At 47.4% G+C, this 22,311-nt stretch overlaps 1 protein-coding gene across 2 annotated transcripts in view; it reads right to left on the bottom strand.

The window, feature by feature from the left end:
- JAZF1 (JAZF zinc finger 1) overlaps window positions 1-22,311 on the bottom strand; it is a 296,969-nt gene that overhangs the window by 29,563 nt on the left and 245,095 nt on the right. For both annotated transcript variants that reach the window (XM_045828884.1, XM_045828885.1), the window contains one exon: window positions 7,388-7,584. In XM_045828884.1, the coding sequence (XP_045684840.1) occupies window positions 7,388-7,584 (197 nt within the window). The remainder of the gene's footprint in view (window positions 1-7,387; window positions 7,585-22,311) is intronic.

Here is a 22,311-nt window from a genome sequence, read left to right as displayed (position 1 = left end):
GTCACAGATCCGTTGGCCTGTCCTGGAATCGCACTCGTACTCTTGTGTCTGGCTTCTTTCGCTCAGCATGATGCTTTTGAAATCCATCCATTTGGGGGCGGGTGTATATATATCAGTACTTTGCTCCTGTTTATTGCTAAATAGTATTCCACTGTATGGCTAGATCACGGTTTGTTTATTTATTTACTGGCGGACGGACTCTTACTAGTGTGGGCTACCATGAATGAGGCTGCTCTGTACATCCTTGTGCCTGTCTCAGAGAAGCTTTGAGGACACTCTCCTTCCGTGAAGAGCAGACAATGTCCTCAAGGTGGCTCTGAGAGCAGAGGGCGTCAGCTGCCCCTGCTCCTCCTCCCCGCCGAGGAAGGCAAGACCCACAGAGGCCGTATAGCTTCCTCGGGGCTCCCAAACCAAAGTGATGTCGGCCTGGTAATGACAGGCTTGGTACTGACCCAGGAAGAATGAGACACACATCCACAAGAGACAGGTACAGGGGCGGAAGGCCGCCTACCTCTCCACCAGCAGAACAAGATTTGAATCCAGATCCCTCTGAGGCCAAAGGTTCTCACCGTTCACTTCCCTGCTTCCAGGTGCTGGAAGGTGGCCCAGAAAACTCCAGATTTTCATTACACCCTTCGTCAACATATCCAGGCCTGCTGACTAATCCCCTGAGCTGACATTCCCTAATGATCACGGCCACGAAAGGGTTGGTTCCCAGATCACTTTCCCTCTGCTCTTACCGTCTCCCTGTTCCTTTGGAATTTACATTTGTCTTACAAGGTCTAGACACTTTCTGGTGTGCGTATACAACTTAAAACCACATGAAAACAGAAGGTGGGGGGAGAGATGCCACGTGTATCTCTGTTTGGCCCTACTAACCATCAGTGCTGATAATTTAGTCCATCTGTGCCTGTCATGTTCCCGGAGTTTCTGCCCCACACATGTATACCGTGCTTCTACTAAGACATGTACATTCTAATCTACAAGGATTAGAAAAAAAGTCTCCTGCTCTTCTGTGTCCTGACACCTGGCACAGTGCCCACAACAAAATAGATGCTCAGTAAATGATGTCAAGTGAAAAGCTGCCAGGGCTGGTGCTGTGGGAAACAGCGGCCACTCCAGCTGGGAATCCCACGAACTTCGGTGAGTTATCACTTAAGCGAACCTTAGTTTCTTTGTCTTTAAAATGGGGTTAATATAATGCTTGCCCTGTGTCCCATTAGTGTTAATAAGGATCAAACGAGGCAGTGAACATGAATGTTTCTATGCATTCCAAAGTGCTACAATCTATTATTATTATTACAAACCGGCATTGATTTAATTCGCTGTCTTCAAGCCAAGAAAACATTTTCCTTGGGACACTCCTCACATGTGCTGCAGTTGTGAAAAACTCATTGCAATATTATTCCGTTGTTGCCATCCTCACTCTGTCAATGCTTCGAGTGGCACGCATAGATTGGAAATAGATAGCCACATCAGATGATGGGGAAGGAAGCTGAATTAGCCACAAGACACTCAGGAAGAAGGATAAAAGTTTTACAAGTCGATCAAGAAAGAATAGGAAAGAACAATGATTAGGACAAAGTAGAATATAAACAAACAAGCAAACAAGCCTCGGGCCAGGAAAGGGTGTGGGAGAGACCCTGAACATAACATAAGCCAGATAATACAGCAACTCCCGAAACCGGAAACATAAACCAAGGCCATTTTCTGAATAGGAATGTTACAGGAATGTTTCTTAGGCATCAGGCAGACATTCAACTCTTCGGGGGAGAACCCACTAGAAACAGCAAACCACGGCCTCAGGAATTCATAATAGGTCACGAAATCCATTGGGGCTGAAATATTTGGCTTTGCTTTTCTCATTTTGCACCACTAAATAGGACAGGATTTATCTCTTGGCCATTTTTCCTATTTCATGCTCTTCTTTTGGGTGAGTAGGGGGAGGGGTGTTATTCTTGACCTTACTTTATCTTTCTCTCTTTGCCTTTATGAAGCCTATTTAAGTTTATTTTGCTTTCTAAAAACACAGGCCTGGCAGGTGGGAGGGGGGAGTGTTCACTTTGCCGCCATTCGGGCAGAACTTCCAAATGCCAAGCACAATTCTGTCCGTTCTTTAAGTCTGTATCGCAGAGTGAGTTCTATCCTGAGGGAGAAATGCACTTTTAAAAATTATTTGCTGTATATCAGTAACTCCTGAAAATTTCAAAATCCTCACAATTGAATAATTTATTACAAAAGCCACAAATGAATGTGAAGGGTGTACTATGAGGTTAAAGAGCAGGGGACACAGGAATATGAAGTGAAATGACACAATGTAGAAACTCCAATTATGCAGTAATAGAGACTTCACATTGTTATAGGCGGCCTAAACAGGAAAGCAAACCAAAAAAAATTTAATTTCCTTGGGTGCCTTTCTCTGGTTTAATACTTTAATTTTTTTCCCCCAGAGTCAGCCAAAATCTATATACAAATATTTTCCAGGAGAGACTGTGAAATGCTATTATACCCAGAAACCCAGCCAGCACTCTCCACGGCTTCTCCATTAAGACAGAAGCGAGCATCTGTTCCGTCCCCTTGGACTCATTTCCGCGTCCAAGCCAGTGGGTACAGTAACCTTCCTCCAGGCAGGGTGGAAATATGCTAACCCAAGCAAGAAAACACACAGCTATGACAACGAGACGGGACACGTTTTAAAGAGGTGGTTTCCCAACTCTGGCTGTAGGTGAGACTAGCCCAAGAGAAGTTTTAAAAACTTCCAATGCCCAAATCTCACCCACCAAGAGCCGCAGGGGTGGAGCCCAGGCAGAAGGTTTAAAAATTTCTCTGGATGATTCCCATCTTTAGCCTGATTACGAGACACTCTTTTAAGAGATTCCATGGGCAAATATAGGGAGTGGAAGAAAAGAAATTACTTAACTAAGCTACAGGCACTAATAACTAAAACGAGCTGCTGGTGAAAGGCCTTGCCTATAGAATGACCTCACCCCCCCCACCACGTCAATGAAATTAGTCTGAAAAAAATTGATTAAAGCCTCCTCTTCTTTGGGGGTGGGGGGCTCAGGGTCACTCTGTATCTTTTGGTTGGTTATATGCACAGCACAGATGTTTCAGTTACAAAAGCAATACAAGCCCATTCTAGAAAATGGGATGAAAGAAAAGACTACCCCTCCTCTACCACACAAAGGTAACCATGGCTGACCTTTCCGGAGTAGAAAAAGTAGGACTGCCATTATACAGCAGGTATAGTTTTATGAACTGTTAACGTGAACACCTTCCCACGTCATTACGGAGCGACCTAGAACTTCACTCTGAATGGCTGCAGAGTGATCGTCGTTTGACAAGGCCGTTATTTATTTTTTTTACTTTTTAAAAATATATTTTATTGATTATGCTATTACAGTTGTCCCATTTTCCCTCTTCACTCCCCTCCACCCTGCCCACCCCCTCCCACCTACATTCCCCCCTTTAGTTCATGTCCATGTGTCACAAGTTCTTTAGCTTCTACATGTCCCATACTGTTCTTGCCCTCCCCCCGTCTATTTTCTATCTACCATCCATGCTACTTATTCTCTATATCTTTTCCCCCTTCTCTCTTCCTCCCACTCCCCTGTTGCTGACCCTCCCTGTGATCTCCATTTCTGTGGTTCTGTTCCTGTTCTAGTTGTTTGCTTAATTTGCTTTTGTTTTAGGTGTGGTTGTTACTAACTGTGAGTTTGATGTCTTTTTTTACTGTTCATATTTTTTTTCTTTACTGGTGAGTGATTCTTGCTTTAGGCTTATTCACAGACACAGAACCCTGGCCTCTGAGGGACTACAAACTGAGATTAAGCTGATAAAAAGTAAACGTAAGGATAAGAGAGTGGTATATGGGAAGGTGGGGGCAGGGAAGCCCTCAGAGGCAGCATTTGCTAATTCACTGGGGGGAATACTCTCCTAACAGCCAATTTCAAGATAATCCTTGAACCGCTTTGCAAGCCTGAATATTAAACACTGCCTCCCTCTCCGGAGTCCGTGCCAACCCTCAGCGCCAACCCCGACTAAACTAAACTGGTGAGTTCTCCGGCTCTGGGGTGCTGTGTGTCAGAGCGGGCCTGGGAGCTGCAGCACCCTAACTTACTGCTGTGTCTGGGGTTTGAGGCTGTCAAGCTGGTCACTGGGGAAGCTAGAAGACTGAAGGCCCAATGGTTTTATAAGGGTATTAATGAGGAGAGAAGGTGAGAGCACACTGGAAAGACCACCTTTTTGGAACGGGTAGACATGGGGCTTTGTGCAAGTGAGCCACATGAAACCTCTATTTCTGTACTCTCTCTATGGGAGTAATACTGTTGTCTCGGTGGGCTGATGTTAGGGTTAAGAGCCTCATACGTAAAGTACACAATAGGCATAGACGGCAGACACTCTACTGCCGTGAGCTGCCTCTCCTCCTTGGTCATCATGCTCTAGATACTACTGCTTGTAAAGGAGACAGGTAGGAATGGTTTTAACACTTTATTTTCAGAGACTTTAATTACGTTAATCTTTAAATTCTGTATCTTTATAATTCCAATCCAGGGTTGGCAAACCCATGATCTGTGGGCCCAATCTGGCCTGTTTTTCTGTAAACGAAGTTTCACAAAAACGTTTCATTTTAGTGGAACACACCACACCGGTTTGTGCTTGTCATTCCACAGCCGGACGCAGAGGCCCTGTGTCGTGGCCTGCAAAGTGCGAAGTATTCACTGTCTGGTCCTTACAGAAACCCTGCTGACCCACGATGTTAGCCATTCTAGCCTTTGTGGAAGTGAATACTTCTTTAACACACACACACACACACACACACGTGCGTGCGCACACACACACGTATATATAGTATAAGAAAACCAAACAAATGAGGAGAGGAAATGAAAAAGATGAGATGAGAACATTCTCCTGGGACATAAACATTCTACGATACTCCTGGTTCCAAGAATCCCTGCGAGACCCCTGGAACTCGAGGACGAAACTGGGCGCTAGTTCAGCCTCCTCGGGACTCAACTGTACAGAACATTTGGCAAATGAAATTTTCTACGGGACGACTTCCTCCAGACCGGGCACGCACCTTGAATACAGAGTGAACTCGGGAGAGTTCATTTAGAAGGTAGGAACGTGGACTATTATTTATAGCCTGGCAGGGAAAGTGACGGAAACCACATTAGTCAGGCAAAAGAAGCTGATCTCTCTACCTACAGGTAAAATAACATTTCAAACATTGAAAAATGTACACAATCAAAATTGCCCAGGGTTGGGGTTTAAGCAACCATTTCCCCTGCTAATTTTTGATGTTTACATGGAACATTCTTCAAGCAGCAAATAACTTACCAATGATCTTGACAGACTGAAAATGATACATCTTTCCCACAACATAAATTAATTCTCTTGGTGGGAAATTGCTAAAATAGGCAAGGTGTCAGAAAGATTTCTTTATGTCTGAGAAGGAAAGGAAATGATTCCATTTCTTCCAAACATTCTTACATGAAAAATAATAAACTCTCACCTCTTACCTGTCTTGATTTCCACGGGGCTCTCAGGCTGCCCGACTACCCGAGGGCGCCACGGCTATCTGGTGCTGGCCGTGACTCAGTCTAACATTAAGTCGCGTGTAACACACACCCGGGCACAGAACTGCCCCCATAATTCATGTTCTGTGTGAGTAAATACTCACAGAGTCTCCGAGAAGAGGACTGCAGAATTGCACTCAAGCAGCATTCCTCTGATCACACGGTCGACGGTACCCGAAGACGCCGGGAAGCAGATCCTCGCAGAGGGAAACACGAGGGGACAAGGAGGCCTCCAAGGAAACACGCCCGACACAAACTCAGCCTCTGGGGCAGACCGGCCCGACCTGCTCCTGGAGCAACGGGCTGAGAGCTCCAGCCGGAAGGCGGAGGGGGACATTTGCCGCACGCGGTGCACGCCTAGTGCTCTGACATTCAACTCCCGCCCAGAACCCGTGCAGCAGCGCCAGCGGCCATCTGCAGAGGGAAAGCTCAGGTAGGAAGTCCGGTCCTCCTGGCTGCTGCATCTGTCCAGTCTTCAGAACGCCCAGCCCTGGCAGAACCCAGAACGCCTGCCAGCCTTGAGTCCCCCGAGATGCTTCGAGGAGGAGAGGTCCCATGATCAGGGTCGACTCGGTTTGGGGAATTGACTGAGGTCTCTGGGTGAAGAACAGAGACGTCTAGTAAGGCCCTGCATTAAGGAAACCACTTTACCTTTGTTGGACCCACCATTTCCCCAGACTTGTCGGAGCACCTCGCTTTTCCCCAGCTGCCCCTCCTCCCCGAATGGACTCGGGTTCTTAACCCGGCAGGGGAGCCTTTCCCGCCCAGTCGGACTGGGGCTCTCACGGCACCGGGTTCTTCTACAGAGCACGGGTCACGGTTACAACGTCGTATTTACTGGTGTATCTATGTGGCTAACGCTTGTCTGCACTCCTAATGTGGGGAAGGAAAAAACACTCCCCGCCTTTCAGATGGGAAAAAGAAGAGGAGGGACTCGGGCAGCTCCTTTCTGCCGTCTTCACTCACGCCCGCACCGGAGGAGCAGCTGCGGCCTGCCCACTCTCTGCGCTGGGGGGAGGGGCGGGGGAGCCCCGGTGCACTCTGGCCTGGGAGCGCTCTGGGGTGAGCTGGGAAGGGTGATGGGGAAGGAGTTAAACCCAGGGAAGACATGCTAAGAGGCCCAATGGCTAAGATTCCAAACTCGGTTCTGTAGTTCAGCTTTCTGCATTAATAAGGTTGATTTTGACCTTCCCCTCTGACTGCTGTTTTATTTTCCAGTCACTTGCACTTTTGGGAGGGTAACACAAGAGTGTGCTTGGGGGGTCCCCTGAAATGCCAACATCTTCCCCGATGTCTTCAGGACGGGGACAGGGTCTCCTCTGGCTCGCCACCACAGCTCAGTGCCTGGCACATGGGAGGCACTCTAAATGTGTAATTAGATAATCATTTTAGTATGGAAAATATTTTAAAGAAGCAAAAATCGGGCAACTGGTACAACGAACCCCTGTGTACTCATCACCCAGCTTCAACAATTATCAACACACGGCTATCTTTCTCCTCCACTACCCACCCCCCCCAGACGGAAGCAAATCCAAGGCATAGCCTCACTTCACACGTCACAAACAGTAAGGGCTTGCAAAGTATCTATAACCATTATCGCATACAGATCATGAACAGTAATTCATAAACACTTCTTCAAGAATGAGCAGATGAATGAATCAGCAAACTCCACGGCCTACTGAAGGGTCACACAGGTGAGTCTGAATTGTCGTTGGTCCCTGGGCCCCAGCCCCCAGCCCACACACAAACACACACTCTCTCCCTCTTCCCAGCCCCCACTCTCCAGGGGGCGGGGCCAGGCCACTCACCTGTGGGCGTGCTGCTGCGGAATGAAGAGGAGGGGGTGATAGGCGGGGTCACGGGGGGAGTAAGGCTTCCACTGCTGTGGCGTGGCGGCGTGGACACGTTCCCTCGAGACACGGAGCTGGACAAGGTCAGCGAGAGCTTGGGCTGGATCTTCTTCTTCAGGGACTCCTGCTCTCGGCGGGCAGCATCTGTCATGAATCTGAAGGGACAAGGGCAGGTGAGTCACCAGGGCCCTTTACAGAGCTGAGGACGGATGACCTGTACCCCGAGTTTGACAGATGCTCCCTCCTGGGAAAGGGCCTTGTTCACGGCTCTGTCCCAGGCTCAAAACTCACAACAGAATCAGCCTGACTGGGGTGGACCTACAGAGTGAAAGGTCGCTGGTTCGATTCCTGGTCAGGGAACACGCCTGGGTTGTGGGCTCGGGCCCTGGCTGTGTTCCTATCTCACATGGATGTTTCTCTCCCTCCCTTGCCCTCTCAACTAAAAAAAAATAAAATCTTACAAAAAATAACTCAACAGAATCCCTTTTCCTACATGATGAAATCCTCTTCAAGCTGGTTGTTTTAAGGTTCCCCAAAGTCAGGCCCATTTCTTCCCTGGGCAGACCCTCCTCGCGGGAAACACACACACAGGTTCCATCTGTGCCCGCTGCAGGGTGTCAATCACAAGACCGCCCCTCTTGGAAGATCCTCTCTTTCTTTCGACCCCTGGGAAGCCCACCCATTCTCAAAGTTCCCGAAGACTCCCAGGCCGAGAGGGCTTCCTTGGTGGGTAGGTTAACATTATGACCTCGTTGAAAACTCTGACTCTGTTTTGTACTAACTACTCTGGATTCTCATGTTGTTACTGGGGTTGTTCATTTTTTTCTCAATGGACTGAAGGTCTTGCCTCCCTAGCCATTAGCTGACAGGAAAGGACTCAAGTCCCTGCAGTTGTTGCCAGCGCACTGCTGAGCCCAGTTCAGCACACACGTACAGAATGACCGACTCAGTCGGCCCAAGTGGGTTCGAGGGGCGAGAGCAGCTCAAGGAGGAGGGTCACCACCCAAGGACCTGTCTGTGTTGTGATTTTATTACTTTTTAAAAAAGATTTTATCTATTTATTTTTAGAGAGGGAAGGGAGGGAGAAAGAGAGAGAGAGAGAAACATCAGTGTGCGGTTGCCGGGGGCCGTGGCCTGCAACCCAGGCATGTGCCCTGACTGGGAATCGAACCTGCGATGCTTTAGTTCGCAGCCTGTGCTCAATCCACCGAGCTACACCAGCCAGGGCTGATTTTATTACTTTTAAGGGCAAGAGTAACTTTTCCTGATAGTTTCACCTTGGACACTGTAGAATTATTCTTTCAACGCTTCTTTTAGACTAGTAATATTCAAACTTTGTTCTTTCCTCACTGTGTAATCTAACATTTCATAATTTCATAATATAAGATTCAAAACAATCTATGAAATATCTCTTACCTAAAGAGCAAATATCTTCTTTTTTTTTGTATTATTGGCAACTGTAAGACTGTCAGCTGCGTTTCTGGAAATCGTAGCGGAAAGCCCAGCGAATGGAGTGTATGAAGCACCCACGGCCTAGGCTGAACACGGAGCACAGCCACGCCCCTCAGGCCCTCTCTGGACCCTGCCCCGCCATCCACTGTGTTTTGACTCTTTTAATACAGTCTTCATCACGACAAATGCCAGTGCACATCAACACGCCGCTTTACTCGACCCATTTCACATTCTGCCTACGAAACTCCTGATTCTTCACTCTGGGCTTTGGGAACCTGGTCAGCAGATTGCTCCAGAGCCCGGTAGAAGATGAGAGCAATCAAACACCCGGTGAAACAATGTTACAATGTAGCCAAAGTGTTTTAAAATGCCTGCTTTTACACTTGGAACATGAATGGCACACTTCTTGAATGGCTTCTGCACTACCGTCTAGATATATAAACTGGATTTTATATGTGGCACTGAACTGCAGTAAAAGCTACAGGCTTGGCCTTGAGCGCTCAGGATTGGTGCTACTGCAAGATGGTGATGTTTTAAAAAGAAAGGAATGATGCAAAACAGAACTGTTTGCACATGGTAGCCAGGTACTCGTTTCTTTTCTAATGCAAAGTGGGCTCTACTGCTTTTGAAACTCCTTTCCCTCTTCATAAACCTCTCCCCAAATCGGGGATCTCAGAGAAAAGCAAGGAACCAGAGCTTTCTTTAATTATTCTACTAACTGGCTGGTGCTGAGCTTCTCCAATGGGGGGTAGCAGTGTGGGCAAAGCCGCAGGCTGAGTGGATGCTTCACCCAGGAAGACCAATTGTTCTCAGCGTAGGCAGTTCAAGTTCGTGTTTCAAATAGCCAAATACCGACAGGCTATGGGATGGAATGAAAAATCTGCAGCTTGCATTTGGGTTAAGGTCATGGGACTTAGCAAAGATGTCTTGTCAAAGATGAAGGGTGGGTTTCTCCATGTCTTCCCTCACTCTGGTTAAAAAGTATCAATAGCTCATGTATTTTTATTGTAAAAAAAAATACTCTCCTACAGTACAGATACAAAACAACAACTATAAATAACAACCACTCTAACGCTCACGAGCACCACCCACCTTCCCCTCCACATGCATTTGGTCGGCTTTGGACGGCAACCCTTTTTTGCCCTGTATCTGTTAAGTGCTTTCTAGACGTGACAATGAGGCACCATGTTAAAAGCAGTGAACATGGAACTCAAGGCAATCTGCCAGCCTTTCTTCTCCCTTGGATGGGTGGTTATGACCTTGCAGCTACAGCCGTGAATCACAGCAGCCCTGCCCTGCTGAGACCCCGGCTGCACAATTCACTGTCGGTGCCCACACTCACAGCACGGGAAAGCGAAGGGAGCGCTGGTGGAAGCTCACCAGCTTCGCTCTGGCGTGCGGCACTGCTCCCGCCCTCTTGCACTTATTAACCAGGACTCTGCCTACGTTTGGACACACTCAACCCTCAAGTTTCACAGCAATGCTCCATCAATAGAGGTTTCTGTCAAAAGGTGGGCAGGTTCCCAAAGGCGAGGAGTCACTTGGGGAGACAGAGTCAGGACTGACTGCAGCCAAGAACTGAAGGTTTGAGCAACTTGCTGTGACCAGAAAACCCGACAAAACCACTGCCGACTTCAAAGGCAGCCGCACTTGGACACATCCTGCAAAGGCCACAGCCCAGACCTCTCCCTGGTCAGGGTGGGAAGCGCTCCCCTGTGTTCCCAGGCCAGAGAGGGAGCCCCGGCTTGGGAAGCCACGTCGCTCTGCGGTCTGCTGAGGTTTTCTCGACGGACTGATAGGACTGGTCATCTTTTCTGAAGCCGTCAGTAAGCACAGCCAACGAGGGGTTTTAGAGCGGAAGGAAACCTGAATGAACACAGATCACTTGGTCCAACCGTCCCCTTTCTCACTGGGATCTAAGCGGGAGCGAGCTGTTCAAGGTGCTTCGGTGGCTAGTGGCACAGCTGGCATCACAGAAGTCCAGCCTCGGGACGGAATCGAGCGCTCCTGCTCCGCCGTGCTGCCCCGGCTCCAAGGACCCTGAGCTTTCTGGTGTTTGCTTCCCAGTCATGGTTCTCAACGCTGAAAGGGCTTGAGGACTCCGAGCTGAGGGCCTGGGGAAATGCAGAGGGCATCTGCCTGGGGGTGTACGGGCTGAGGGAGTGGGGGAGGGGCCTCGCCCTCCCCATGTCTGCCAGGTTCTGCTGTGTGGGGCTGCTTGGCTCTGGACATGGGAAAGTTGGCGGTGCCTGCCCCCAAGTTCCTGCTTTGCCCTGGGAACTGTTCTGACCTTGCAGTGGTGCCCGGAAGGGGGCTCGAGCTGCCTTGTGAAGGCTGAACCTTACGTTTTCAGAAATGCCGTGAGCCCCCATCAGTAATCATTAAATCATGTGTAATTAAACATATCCATTATTAAAAATTAAAATATGTGAACTTGTAATTAAAATAAGTATTTTAAAGACAAAGGTGCCTTGGCAGGTGTGACTCAGGATATTAATTGCTGGCCTACAAACCAAGAGGCCGCTGGTTCGATTCCCAGTCTAGGGCACACAGCTGGGTTGCGGGCCAGGTCCCCAGTGGGGGGCGTGTGAGAGGCAACCAATCACAATGATGTTTCTCTCCCTCTCTTCCCTTCTCTAAAAATACATAAATAAAATTAAAAAAGAAAATTAAGAAATAGACAAAGGCAATAATACTAAAAACTTATTGGTTCTTAATTATTTTACTCCATTTTACTATTATCTATGCTACTAAGGTTATTTCCATTAATACCGCCTCTGCTTGGTAGAATTACTATATAATCGTGTGCTACTCTCTCCCTCTCTTCTGCTCCATGACATTGTGTTGGTAACTTGAAGATGGCTGTGGGGGAAGTGTTATACCATGAAAATGGGCAAATATTACAAATCAGGGCTTTTTCTCTCCGAGTCAGTTATAAAACATTTACCAGTATTTTAACTTAGTAGTTTTTTTTAAATGAGAGAAAAAAGTATTTAAGCCAGGCTCCTTGTCTACTCGCTAAAGGAGATAATCAGAGAAAGAATAAAAATAATGGATAAAGATGTCTTCTCTTCTCTTTAAAAAATATAAAATACACCTCATACTCACCACTCCATTTATAGGGAAAAACATTGCTAGAAATTTTGAAGTGTCTTGGTTTCCAGGTACAACTAGGGTTGATTTGTCAGGGTGTCTTCCTTCTAGTACTGCTTTGCCACAAACAGAGAAAACTAACCATTTCTTAAGAGGAAAAAAACCCAACCCCATCACCTGAGGGGTCATTCACTGTTGACTAACAGCTGGGAAATCTGTGGTCAGACAAAACCACGTCTTCGTTTTGAAATGGAGGCTGCCGGAAGATTAATTTGACCTTTCCTACAAATCAGAAATGCCCAAGCTACTTTAATTTAATATGGTCATTTGCAGCAATATTTGTTATTGCTTGGGGAAGTACATATTCCTTAAGTAGATTTTCAAGACGCCGTCATAAATCTTTGAAATCCTTAGACCGCAATGTTCATTCAGCCCGACACGTTACCCGTGGAAACACGAACATAACACCGCGGGGGGAAATGTCAGACTGCCGGTCCAGGGAGACCAGTTCCAACCACAAGCTCGGGAAATTTATAGAAGTCGTTGAAACCCGGGCAGGGGCCCGCTGCCACCTCACTCCGCCGCCAAATACCTGAGCCTAAGTGTCCTGCTGGGGAAAAGCCACTTGGCTCTCCCTGGCTCTGGAGAACTAACTCAGCGATGGAAGTGGCCACTTGGAACTCGAGTCTCTCTCTCACAAAAACACGGGAAGAATCCAAACGCTGCGATGCGGGGCGCGGTTGGTTGTTACTGTCAGACCCTGGAGAGGGCGTGTGACCCAGGGGCCTGTGTGGTGTGTCAGGGGTCCTGCTCTGAGAGGAAGAAGCGGCCGGCCCCCAGAGGTCCCAGCACCCGGAGGTCCCAGCACTCACCATTCCGGCCCCGGGTTTCTAACTTATTAAAATCGAGGAGTTTTAGTTTATGGATACATGGAATATATCACCTGAGGTTCCTTCCCACCTCCAACTGTCAATGAGTCCAGCAACAGTATCATGCAATGTTTTCCACACCTACCCTCCCCCCCCCAATCCATTATACGAAATATATCTCTACTGGGAGCCGGCGCACACATGAGCAATCAGGTCTGCAATCTGCAAGTTTGACATCTCCAAAGTTCTAAAAGCAAAGCATTTTTAAATAAGCTTGGCAGTAAAACTCACTGGGAGACAAACCCTGATGTGAACGAACTACTCAAAAACTACTTTCAGCTTTATTTATTGAATTCAGTGTGAAAATACATATGCATTCCTGCTCAAACATTAACGTGTTTGGTACTGAGGACGACCTCAGACCCTGCAGGGAGTGCTGTGTGATATGAACTAATTGTGCCATACCACCTTTTCTGAAATAAGAAAAATTATGAATTATGAAAACGTATCTAGACACGAAGATAAATCTTTACGTAAATGTCTGAAGCAAAAATTTCATGAAACAATCCTTACTATATGTGATATACACTGATATTTTTCTCTTCTCTTTCATTTTAACAGAACCGCCTGGTCACGACTGCCACGCTGATTTCTTGACCTGCTAACGAGGGACATGGCCTACAGATCGGAAAATGCCGGAGTGGCAATTAAGACGTGGGCTTTAGAGGTCTACTCTTGAAATTCTAACCTCTGCTCTGTGCTCTCCAGCGGCGTGACCCTGGGCAGGTTTCTTCAGCTTCCTGTGCCCCCGCTTTCTCGCTTGTGATTGGCGGCGACAACAGGGCCTGTCTTACTGCGCTGCAGTGATGCATAAACAGGGCCTGGCACTCTGTGCCTGACAAACAAATGCCAGGCTCCCGGTACATAACGGGTAAGAACAACCCTCGTTCTGGAAATCCTAACTCACCAACATTTCATCCCTGACACGTCAGCAATGTGGTTACACCTGAACTGAATCACTGAGTATTGGGGTGGATGCTGCCATTGTGAGCTTGGCTGATTCTGAAAGCAGAGACCCCCCTTTTCCTGGTTCTGCGTGCATCTGTCAACTCCCACTGTAATCGCAGGTGAATTCAAGAAGGAAGCTTTTGTAGCTAGAATACAAACAGAAGGGTCCTCGCCTAAGGGCCAGCGTGCCAGGGGCCGTCTATAAACCCACACACCTCCTCCTCTTTCCTTCTCTGCCTTGGTTCCTGAGAAGAACCGAATTGCAGAGGGCCTTTCCGGCAGGACAGGTGACCGGAGATGGTCCATGCAGGTTAGGCCTGCCCCCTACTTGAGAGATTCGTGGGCTGCACAAGGCTCTGTTGGGTCCATAACCAGACCTTCTGTACAAAAGCTTCACATCCAACGGCTCCATTTCCCGTTCAAAAGCTTTGTTCTGCTTTTTCAATGGCCCTTTGGGCATTGCCATTTTCCAGTGAAAACAAGTTTGTGAAACCCAGACCGCCTTTGAAGGAAGCTGCCGGGAGCTGGCAGGTAGACCGGGAGCGTCCACGCGCTCCCAGGTCTGGGAACGCACTGCTCCAGAAATGACACTGCTGACCTGACGAGGACCCAGTCGATCCTGCCAGGGGCCAGTCCGTGAGGCAGTCCCTCCTGTACCTGATGATGGCTTCTCCTCTCCTCCGACTGCCAGCGAGTGCGATCCAGGACGAGGGTGAACAGAAAGCCAGTGAGGAGGTGAGACCACGCGCAGGGCGTTCGAACACTGGCCGTGGGACTCACGGGCACGCTCCAGCAGGCGCTCACGTGCGGCCCACATGTCAGAGATCTGGCTGCTCTGGGTCTCCCCGTAATGACGGCTTTCAGAGCGCACATCTGCTAATAAACCCGTGGGGCGGGGCTGCTCGTTTTAGCAGCGACTTAAATCGAAGTGCAGTTGAAGGGGTACTTGGTTCAAACAGCCGGCCGGTGAAACTCGAGCTGCAGGCAGCGAGGAGAGTGGGCCGCCTCTTGCCTCTTCATTAACAGCCTTTTCCAGTGATCTGGGAACTTAATAAATGCTCTCCTTCTCGGTAGACAAAGGACAATTCGGGCTCCCGAGTAACACTGACTTCAGTGTCAAGTCTCTGGCAATGTTTTGAACAATCGGTGTCTCACTTCTCATCCCGGAGCTATTTCTGACTTCATGGTCTGAGGCCGACGGGGTGGATTTTGAAGCCCCATAAAAATTTCTGCAGTGTCACCAAAACGCTGAGCCTCTTTTAACATGTTGCTATTAAAATTTTAATGCTAAATAATAAAACAAAAAGCAGCACCGGGGAAAAAAACCCACTCCATCTGATCAGATCGGTATGGTCCTTAGCTGGGAAGGGTTCTTTCTGTGTGTGTGACTTTCATCTGAAATTCCCAGGGGCTGTGGATGTAACTTGTGAAGTACCCAGCCAATGAATCAAATGCTGTGCTTGGGTACCAAACCAAAACTGACAGGCTTCTTGCATTAACTGAGATTATTTTCTTTTATCTTTTTCTTACTAAGTTTGTATCTGTCACACAGAGGACAGAGCTCCTGGACTTTGAGGACTTCTGGTCTAATTCACACAAAATAAACTAACATGAGGGCAAGCCAATTTCATATCAAATATTGTAGCTTCTGTTGCTTATAAATGTTCACTTTATTTTGGGGGACAGGGAAGAGAAGGGAGAGGGGGTAAGGAAAAATAATACAAGGGGATCTACTCTTTTGACATTCATTTAATTTCTTTTTCTTTTGTTTTTAGTGTAACTACAGTTAATGTATATTATTTTTTTAAAATCCCCACTCTGAGGACATGCTTATTAATTTTAGAGAGAAGATAAGAAAGGGAGAGAAAGAGAGAGAGAGAGAGAGAAACACTGATTGGTTGCTTCTTGTACTTGCCCTAACTGGGGACCGAACCTGCAACCTTTGCAACCATGTGCCCTGACTGGGGATCAAACCTGCAACCTTTTGATGCACGGGCTGACACTCCAACCAACTGAGCTACATTGGCCACGGCTGAATTTACGTTATCTATGGTATACTACAGCTTAGATATTCTAAAGCTCGTAAAAATACTTATTTAATAACTAACACTGGATTGCCAATTTTTATTGCCAAGTGGTGTACCTTATCTAACTTCTATCTTCCATTACTAGCCTCTCATTCCAAAGAAAATCATTGGAACATAAGATACAGTAAATACATAATCTTGGAATGAAAGAATCCTTTCTTGACAGAGCATGTTCTTTATTCTGAGATTATGACAATAATCCAACAACACAGAAAACACTTAAACTACTTTTGAGATGCAGAGTAGCTACAATACAGAGCTTTATCATTTTTTTGTAATCACACCTGTACACTGTAAAATACTGTTTATAACAATATATTGTTTATAATTATCCTCTAGATGCAAATTATTGAAAATATCCAACTTTATTTTCTATCATTGCCATAGCTAAAAATTAAGTTTCAAGGAATGTTGGTCAAAATGGAACTGTTAAATTCAGGAGGAATCATCTGTAATATTCCGGGCAAACTGCAAGATGTCCCAAGAGCTGGGAGTGTGAGAGGAGCCAGCTATGCTCTGGAGGGAAGGAGGAGAGGGAAGGAGGAAGGTGTGGGAGGGCGGGGGTGGCTTCCTGCTCCTTGGCCCCACATGCCCCAGGCAACTCGGGGACTGCAGAGCAATGGAAACATCCTCATGAACAGCACCATTCAAAAGACTAGCAGCTAGTCTGTAAATAGTACTTTGGAACAATTTTTTTTAACCCAATAATCTCTTTTCCAGCATTTTAGTACACACATGAAATTCATGCACAGAAGTGAAATAACTGCAATAATGAACAAAATCCCGTTCCTGAACACCACGACTGTGTGTATTCCCAATAAATACTGGGTCTTTTTCCACAACTAAGGGATGACGTGGTTAATCTACCTTAATGAAAGCTCCGGTTCAGATTCAGCAGCCACTATTTTAAGCCGCAGGTCAGCATAAATTATCAGCGAGGCAATTAATTTTGATTTACTTTAGGCTGGCCAGAGTCAACCGTGGTCTTTTTCATGGTCAATACCAGGAAGAAAAAGCACTTCTGCAAACTACACCCACAAATCTCTGGGTTTGAGGCCAACTGGAATGCCCCTCTCTGAGCAACGCTCTCTCGTCCTTTCCCTCCCTTCCCACTTTCATCTAATTAGGAATAGCTGTGGCCATTTCTTACACGTGTTTTCATTGCTAATTTGACATCTGTGTGAAAACCAATGCACAGAACAAAGAAGATGCGCTTTATGAGGTTTGGTGGTAGAAATCTACAAATAGCTTTTGAGTTTTCTTGTTTTGCCTCCTCTGGAAGTAAATTAAATGAGTTATTTGAGGTTTCCATGTCAACGGCTAATGAGATGATGCTTAACTCTCCCCATAAGCTTGGGGAAGTTGAAACACTAAAGGAAAAAAACTAGACTCAGAGTCGCTGGAGGTTCTGTGCCCGCGCCAGGAACGGCTACACACATGGGCTGGTGGGTCCAACCCCTGTTCTGAAGACAAACTCGTCATCTGACGGACCGCGTATTCAAACTTGGGCAAATTACTTATCCTCTCTGGTCTTGGCATTCTCGTTTACAAAACAGAGGTAACCCTACGACCTACCTCGTGGCGTTATTATCAAGATCCAACTAGATAAAATGCATGAAAACTAGTTGGCTCAACAGAATATTCCCATATATGCCAGCAGGCCACTCAGAGTCTTGGCATCTCCGTGGGCGTCGGCCCTACACTCCTGACTCTCACCTGGGAATTAGGTTAAAAAGGCGACAGCCACCTGATTGGGTAATTCCTACACAGGTGGTTATTTGTATGTGAAAGCTACACAGCCCACAGATGGACCCAGATAGGTATCTAAGTCTGGGATCTGAAGTCTCTGTTTCCAAAGAAACATACTCCTCTGATGCTTCCAGGACGTTGTACTTACGTGAACTCTTCTGCCCAGGTCAGCTGGGTGACAGTGAACATTTACTAAGGATAAGACACTCCAGGTGAATCTAACATCCGGGGGCGAAGTACACCGGGGGAGCTCTGGTTAAAGGTAGAGGATTTTTTTTTTTTAAATCCTTACCCAGGAACACTTTTTCATTGCTTTTTGGGTGGGGGAGAGAAACATCGATGGGAGAGAGAAACATCGACTGGCTGCCTTCCGTATGTGCCCCACCTGGGGACCGAACCCACAACCCTGGCATGTGCCCTGACCAGGAATTAAACCCCGAGACCTTTTGGTCGATGGGACAGTGCTCCAACCAACTGAGCCATGCTGGCCGGGGCGGTAGAGGACTCAGTAACAGAGGAGAACTCCAAGAGGCAGGGCTTGTTTATGCCAGGGACGGCACGTACAGGGCCTGCAGCGCCGCTTACAACCCGCTCTGCCGACAAGAGCCATCCCAGGTCAGTCCCGGCTCTGCTGCCTGTGCCGCACCAGGAGCCAGCCGTAGACTCTCCCTCGTCACTGTGCTCCACGCCGCCGCCACCCAGTGATTCAGGCGATACACAAGCTGCACGTTGTTGTCCCTGACTTCTCCGTGCCTCCCCCAGCCCCGCCGATCCACCAGTATTTCCACCAACATTCCAGCCTAGGCATTTCCTAGCTCGAATGGTACATACTTTGTCTATTTTCAGAGAACCGGGGAGCGAAGATGGCAGGCCATAAACATGGTATCAGAGAGAAAGCTAAGTCCAAGACGAGAGCGGTCCCTGCTGAGCACACTCGGACGCCTGCGTATGTTCATAAATACAAAGCCAACTGCTCACACACGTTGATTTTCGTGTGTGTGTCACGTACACACAGAGTCGCAGCCAGCAGATCAGCACTGTTTAGGGATGGAGAGAAACCAACGGCATTTTTCCTTAAATGGATTCATCCATTGAGGCCGTGAACCTCTTCGTGGGGCAAAGTCAGTTCTGTCCTTGGGCTGTCCCTTCACCGTGTGTCTGTGTGTCTGCAGGCGTCGGAAACTTTCAGTCTTCAAGATTCATGGGCCTTGGAGACTGATTGTTTTTCCGACTGATTTTCTCCCATTTTGTTGCAACAATTCAGTCAAGCTGCTCCTGGACTAAAAGGTTTGGTGTTCCCCCATTTTCAAGGAGGCTGGCACCTGATAAACGTGTTCAGGTGTTTGGTGCGCACACCTGAGGACTGAGAAATCATTTAAAAACTCAAAGGGATGTGACCGTGCATGTCTCTTCTTCCCACTGGAGTTATTAACCCAGTGAGTTGGCGAGTTCTAACGATCCCTGGAAAACGGTGAGCTGTGTGCAAACGTTGGGGCGGAGAGGACGGGGGATAAAGGTATACTAGAGATAATTTCAAAAACGCACACAACTACAGACATTAGTAGGTCGAACTGCCATGATTAACCGCTGACCATCGTGTACAACTTCCTCTCCGCCTCCCCCTGTAGGCCTTGGTCATTCAGATGTTTCTCATCCTGTGCTCCCCGTCACTGGGAAAATATATGGGGATAAAAAAATGGAAGAAGAAGAAGGAAAAAAAGGAAAATTTTCAACCTAGTCCCTGGGAAATACAAATACAGATTCAAAATTGACTAATTTGGTTGGTAGCCTAACTCTCTCTCTCTCTCTCACACACACACACACACACAGCTAAACTATAATGCTTGAAAAATCTGAGCACTATCAACCAGAGTATATATCACTGAATGACATACTAAAGGTTTATTAATTTGGAAAGTCTGAGCCAATAATTCTCAACTCCTTCAGCCATGGGGGCTGTTACAATGTCGAATGGTGTCCTGCGTTGAACATTATGATGGTAATTTCTCGTGTCTTTTAAATTAGGGTAGAAAAAGTAGTAACACAAAACTACTATTCAATATGGCTTTGAAATGAATTTTTATTTTACAAGATCCCCTTAGCTACTTTTCCCCCTACAAGTTCCACCCCAAACTGAGAATTTACAGGTTATTTGGGGGAAAAAAGCAGGGTGTGTGTGTGTGTGTGTGTGTGTGTGTGTGTACTTAAATTTCTGAAGAATGTCACTGTACTTAACTGCTAATGAAGTGTTTCTTGGATGGGCTTCCAGCCCTTCTGCTGATTTACAACGAGCAGCCTTCGTCCGCACGCCAAGAGCATGCACTAATCCCCACATCAGCTGGTTCCCAGAAATACATGTGTCCCCACAATTCTGTTTATCCTGCTGGTTTATTTAGCAAAGCTTTTCTTCCCAGAGAGTACAGACCTCCATTTCAGTCTGGCCAACCTGATTATCCCAAATCCCTAATTAGTGTAATTAAAGCTTTAATGGATTGCAGCCTGGATATAAACCATGCAACCCCCCTTTAAACTGGGAGCTTGATGAGTATGTGGGACTGGTGCATGCCAGAGGGCTTCCCGTGGAGGGACTGAAGGCCCTGGACACCTCTGCACCCCAAACCCGGGCCCTTTCTAACACTCAAGAAGCCTCACCAGGTTCACGCATGCACACCAAGCTGCCTCCCAGTATCTACTGGGGGGCAGACGCGGACACCTCTCAGCGCTCCTATGGATGGTGGCCTAGTGGGGGTTTTTCTCCAGTCATTATGCCGTGGGAAACAAGGCTAATGTCTTAACTAAAATGGTTCCAAGCAACCCAGGAATCTTGCTAGACCCTGCAGAGCAGTCGCATGTTAATCTTCCTGCCAAGATAAGTGCTTTCCCAGTAACCAAACCTCAAAGGTCTGTAGCAGCTCAAACCCACCATACAAGTAGGTGTTCCCTAAAGCATGCAAACAGGCCCCTTCTTAAAATGGCTCTGCTGCGGGTTCACATTATCAAAGGTTCAGATGGCCATACAGAAGTTAACATTAGAGAAGAGATAAGGGATAAGGGTCGATACTTTTTTTTTAAGCATTCTCACCATGTATTGCATTATGCTGGGTGTGTGGTACCAACTACTTACTGAATCCTCATAACACCCCTGACAGAGGTTGTTACCAGTCCCCTTTTACGGATGAGAAGACTGAGCCTTAGAGACGTTAGGTAGTTTGCCTGAGAACCCACAGCTAATAAAGTTGCACAGGAAAGATACGAGCAAAAATGCTAAAGATCCATGATGCCCAGTCCAATAGCCTTGACCACACGAGGCTATGGAGCACTTGAAGTGTGGCTAGCAGGACTGAGGACCTGAATTTCTAATTTCATTTTTGATTAAACTTATAGAGCCACACGTGGCTAGTTGCTGTCATGTTGGACCGTGAAGAAACAGATGTCCATCATCACAGAAAGTTCTTTGGGCCAGTGCTGTTATAGTTGAGAAAAGCTCAGTTACACTGGGTATACTGGTCTTGAAACCGTGCTGGGACATTCAAGGGATAGAGAGAAGTCAGCAACCTAGACTTAGGGATCATCCCAGGAGTTACTCACAGGGGAAGCCAGGAGAAAGTACAGGGAGAAACGGGGGGGGGGGGGGGGTGAGAGGAGAAGCTTGGGGGAAATGCCTACATTTTAGACCACAGGAGGAAGAGAAGCCCCCGAAACTACTGAGGAATAGAGTTCGTAGTTTCTAGTTCTTTTTATATAGCTTCTTAGTTTATAATTCTTTTTCTCAGGCTTACTAACTTATTTTCTTATACTTTTAGATGAGCATTAGGGGAACAAAGATATTGCTTGAGACAGACCATCTCTGCCTTTTGTAATGAAAAGGTACATTTATTTATTCATTCGGTTGTTTGGTGCACAGATGTCCCACCTCTGAGAAAGGCGTGTCCTGCAGCTCACAGGTCCTGCAGCTCACAGGTCCTCCAGCTCACAGGTCCTGCAGCCCACAGGTCCCACAGCTCACAGGTCCCGCAGCTCACAGGTCCTCCAAGCTCACAGGTCCTGCAGCCCACAGGTCCTCCAGCTCAGAGCCGGGTGGGGGTGAGGTGGCGGGGTTCTTGCTGAAGTTATCGGATCCTGCATTCCTTACTGAAACCACAGTCACCCAGAGAACAGGTCTAGTCCTTTCCCTTCCTGGGAGTGTAAAGCCCACCTCCCATGTCTTCGCAGTGAGGGACTTCCTTTAGCAACAGCTGAGACCGAACTATTTTCCCGTGGAGAGGGTGGGTGAGCAAAGTCTCGGGCCAGTTCACCCCCATCCTCTTCACCTTCGAAGCAACAGGGCCTGGAGCCACCACAGACCACAAAAGGACATTTCTAGGTGGGCGAGGCAGAGGGGGGGATGGAGGAGGAGGGAGTGAGGAGGGTACCAGCAAGGTGGCACACGAGCCCGAGATGATGAAGGGTCAAGTTAGAAGAAAAACCTTGAAACTCAGCTTTCTGAAAAGCCCATCTAAACATTTCCATTTTTCCCCCCTATACAGTTTACATGGGGCTTTGGTGACTACTCAGTGCAAATGGCCCCCAAAACGCTCAAGGCAGAATCTGTGAGAGCGGAATTCTGGGAATTAAAACGCAGAAA

Source organism: Phyllostomus hastatus, unplaced genomic scaffold, assembly GCF_019186645.2.
Source record: "Phyllostomus hastatus isolate PE091 unplaced genomic scaffold, TTU_PhHast_1.1 phas_scaffold_78, whole genome shotgun sequence".
NCBI classification, from domain to species: Eukaryota; Metazoa; Chordata; class Mammalia; order Chiroptera; family Phyllostomidae; genus Phyllostomus; species Phyllostomus hastatus.
Note: the sequence above shows the minus strand (reverse complement) of the source record. Positions and strands in the feature narration are given on the sequence as shown.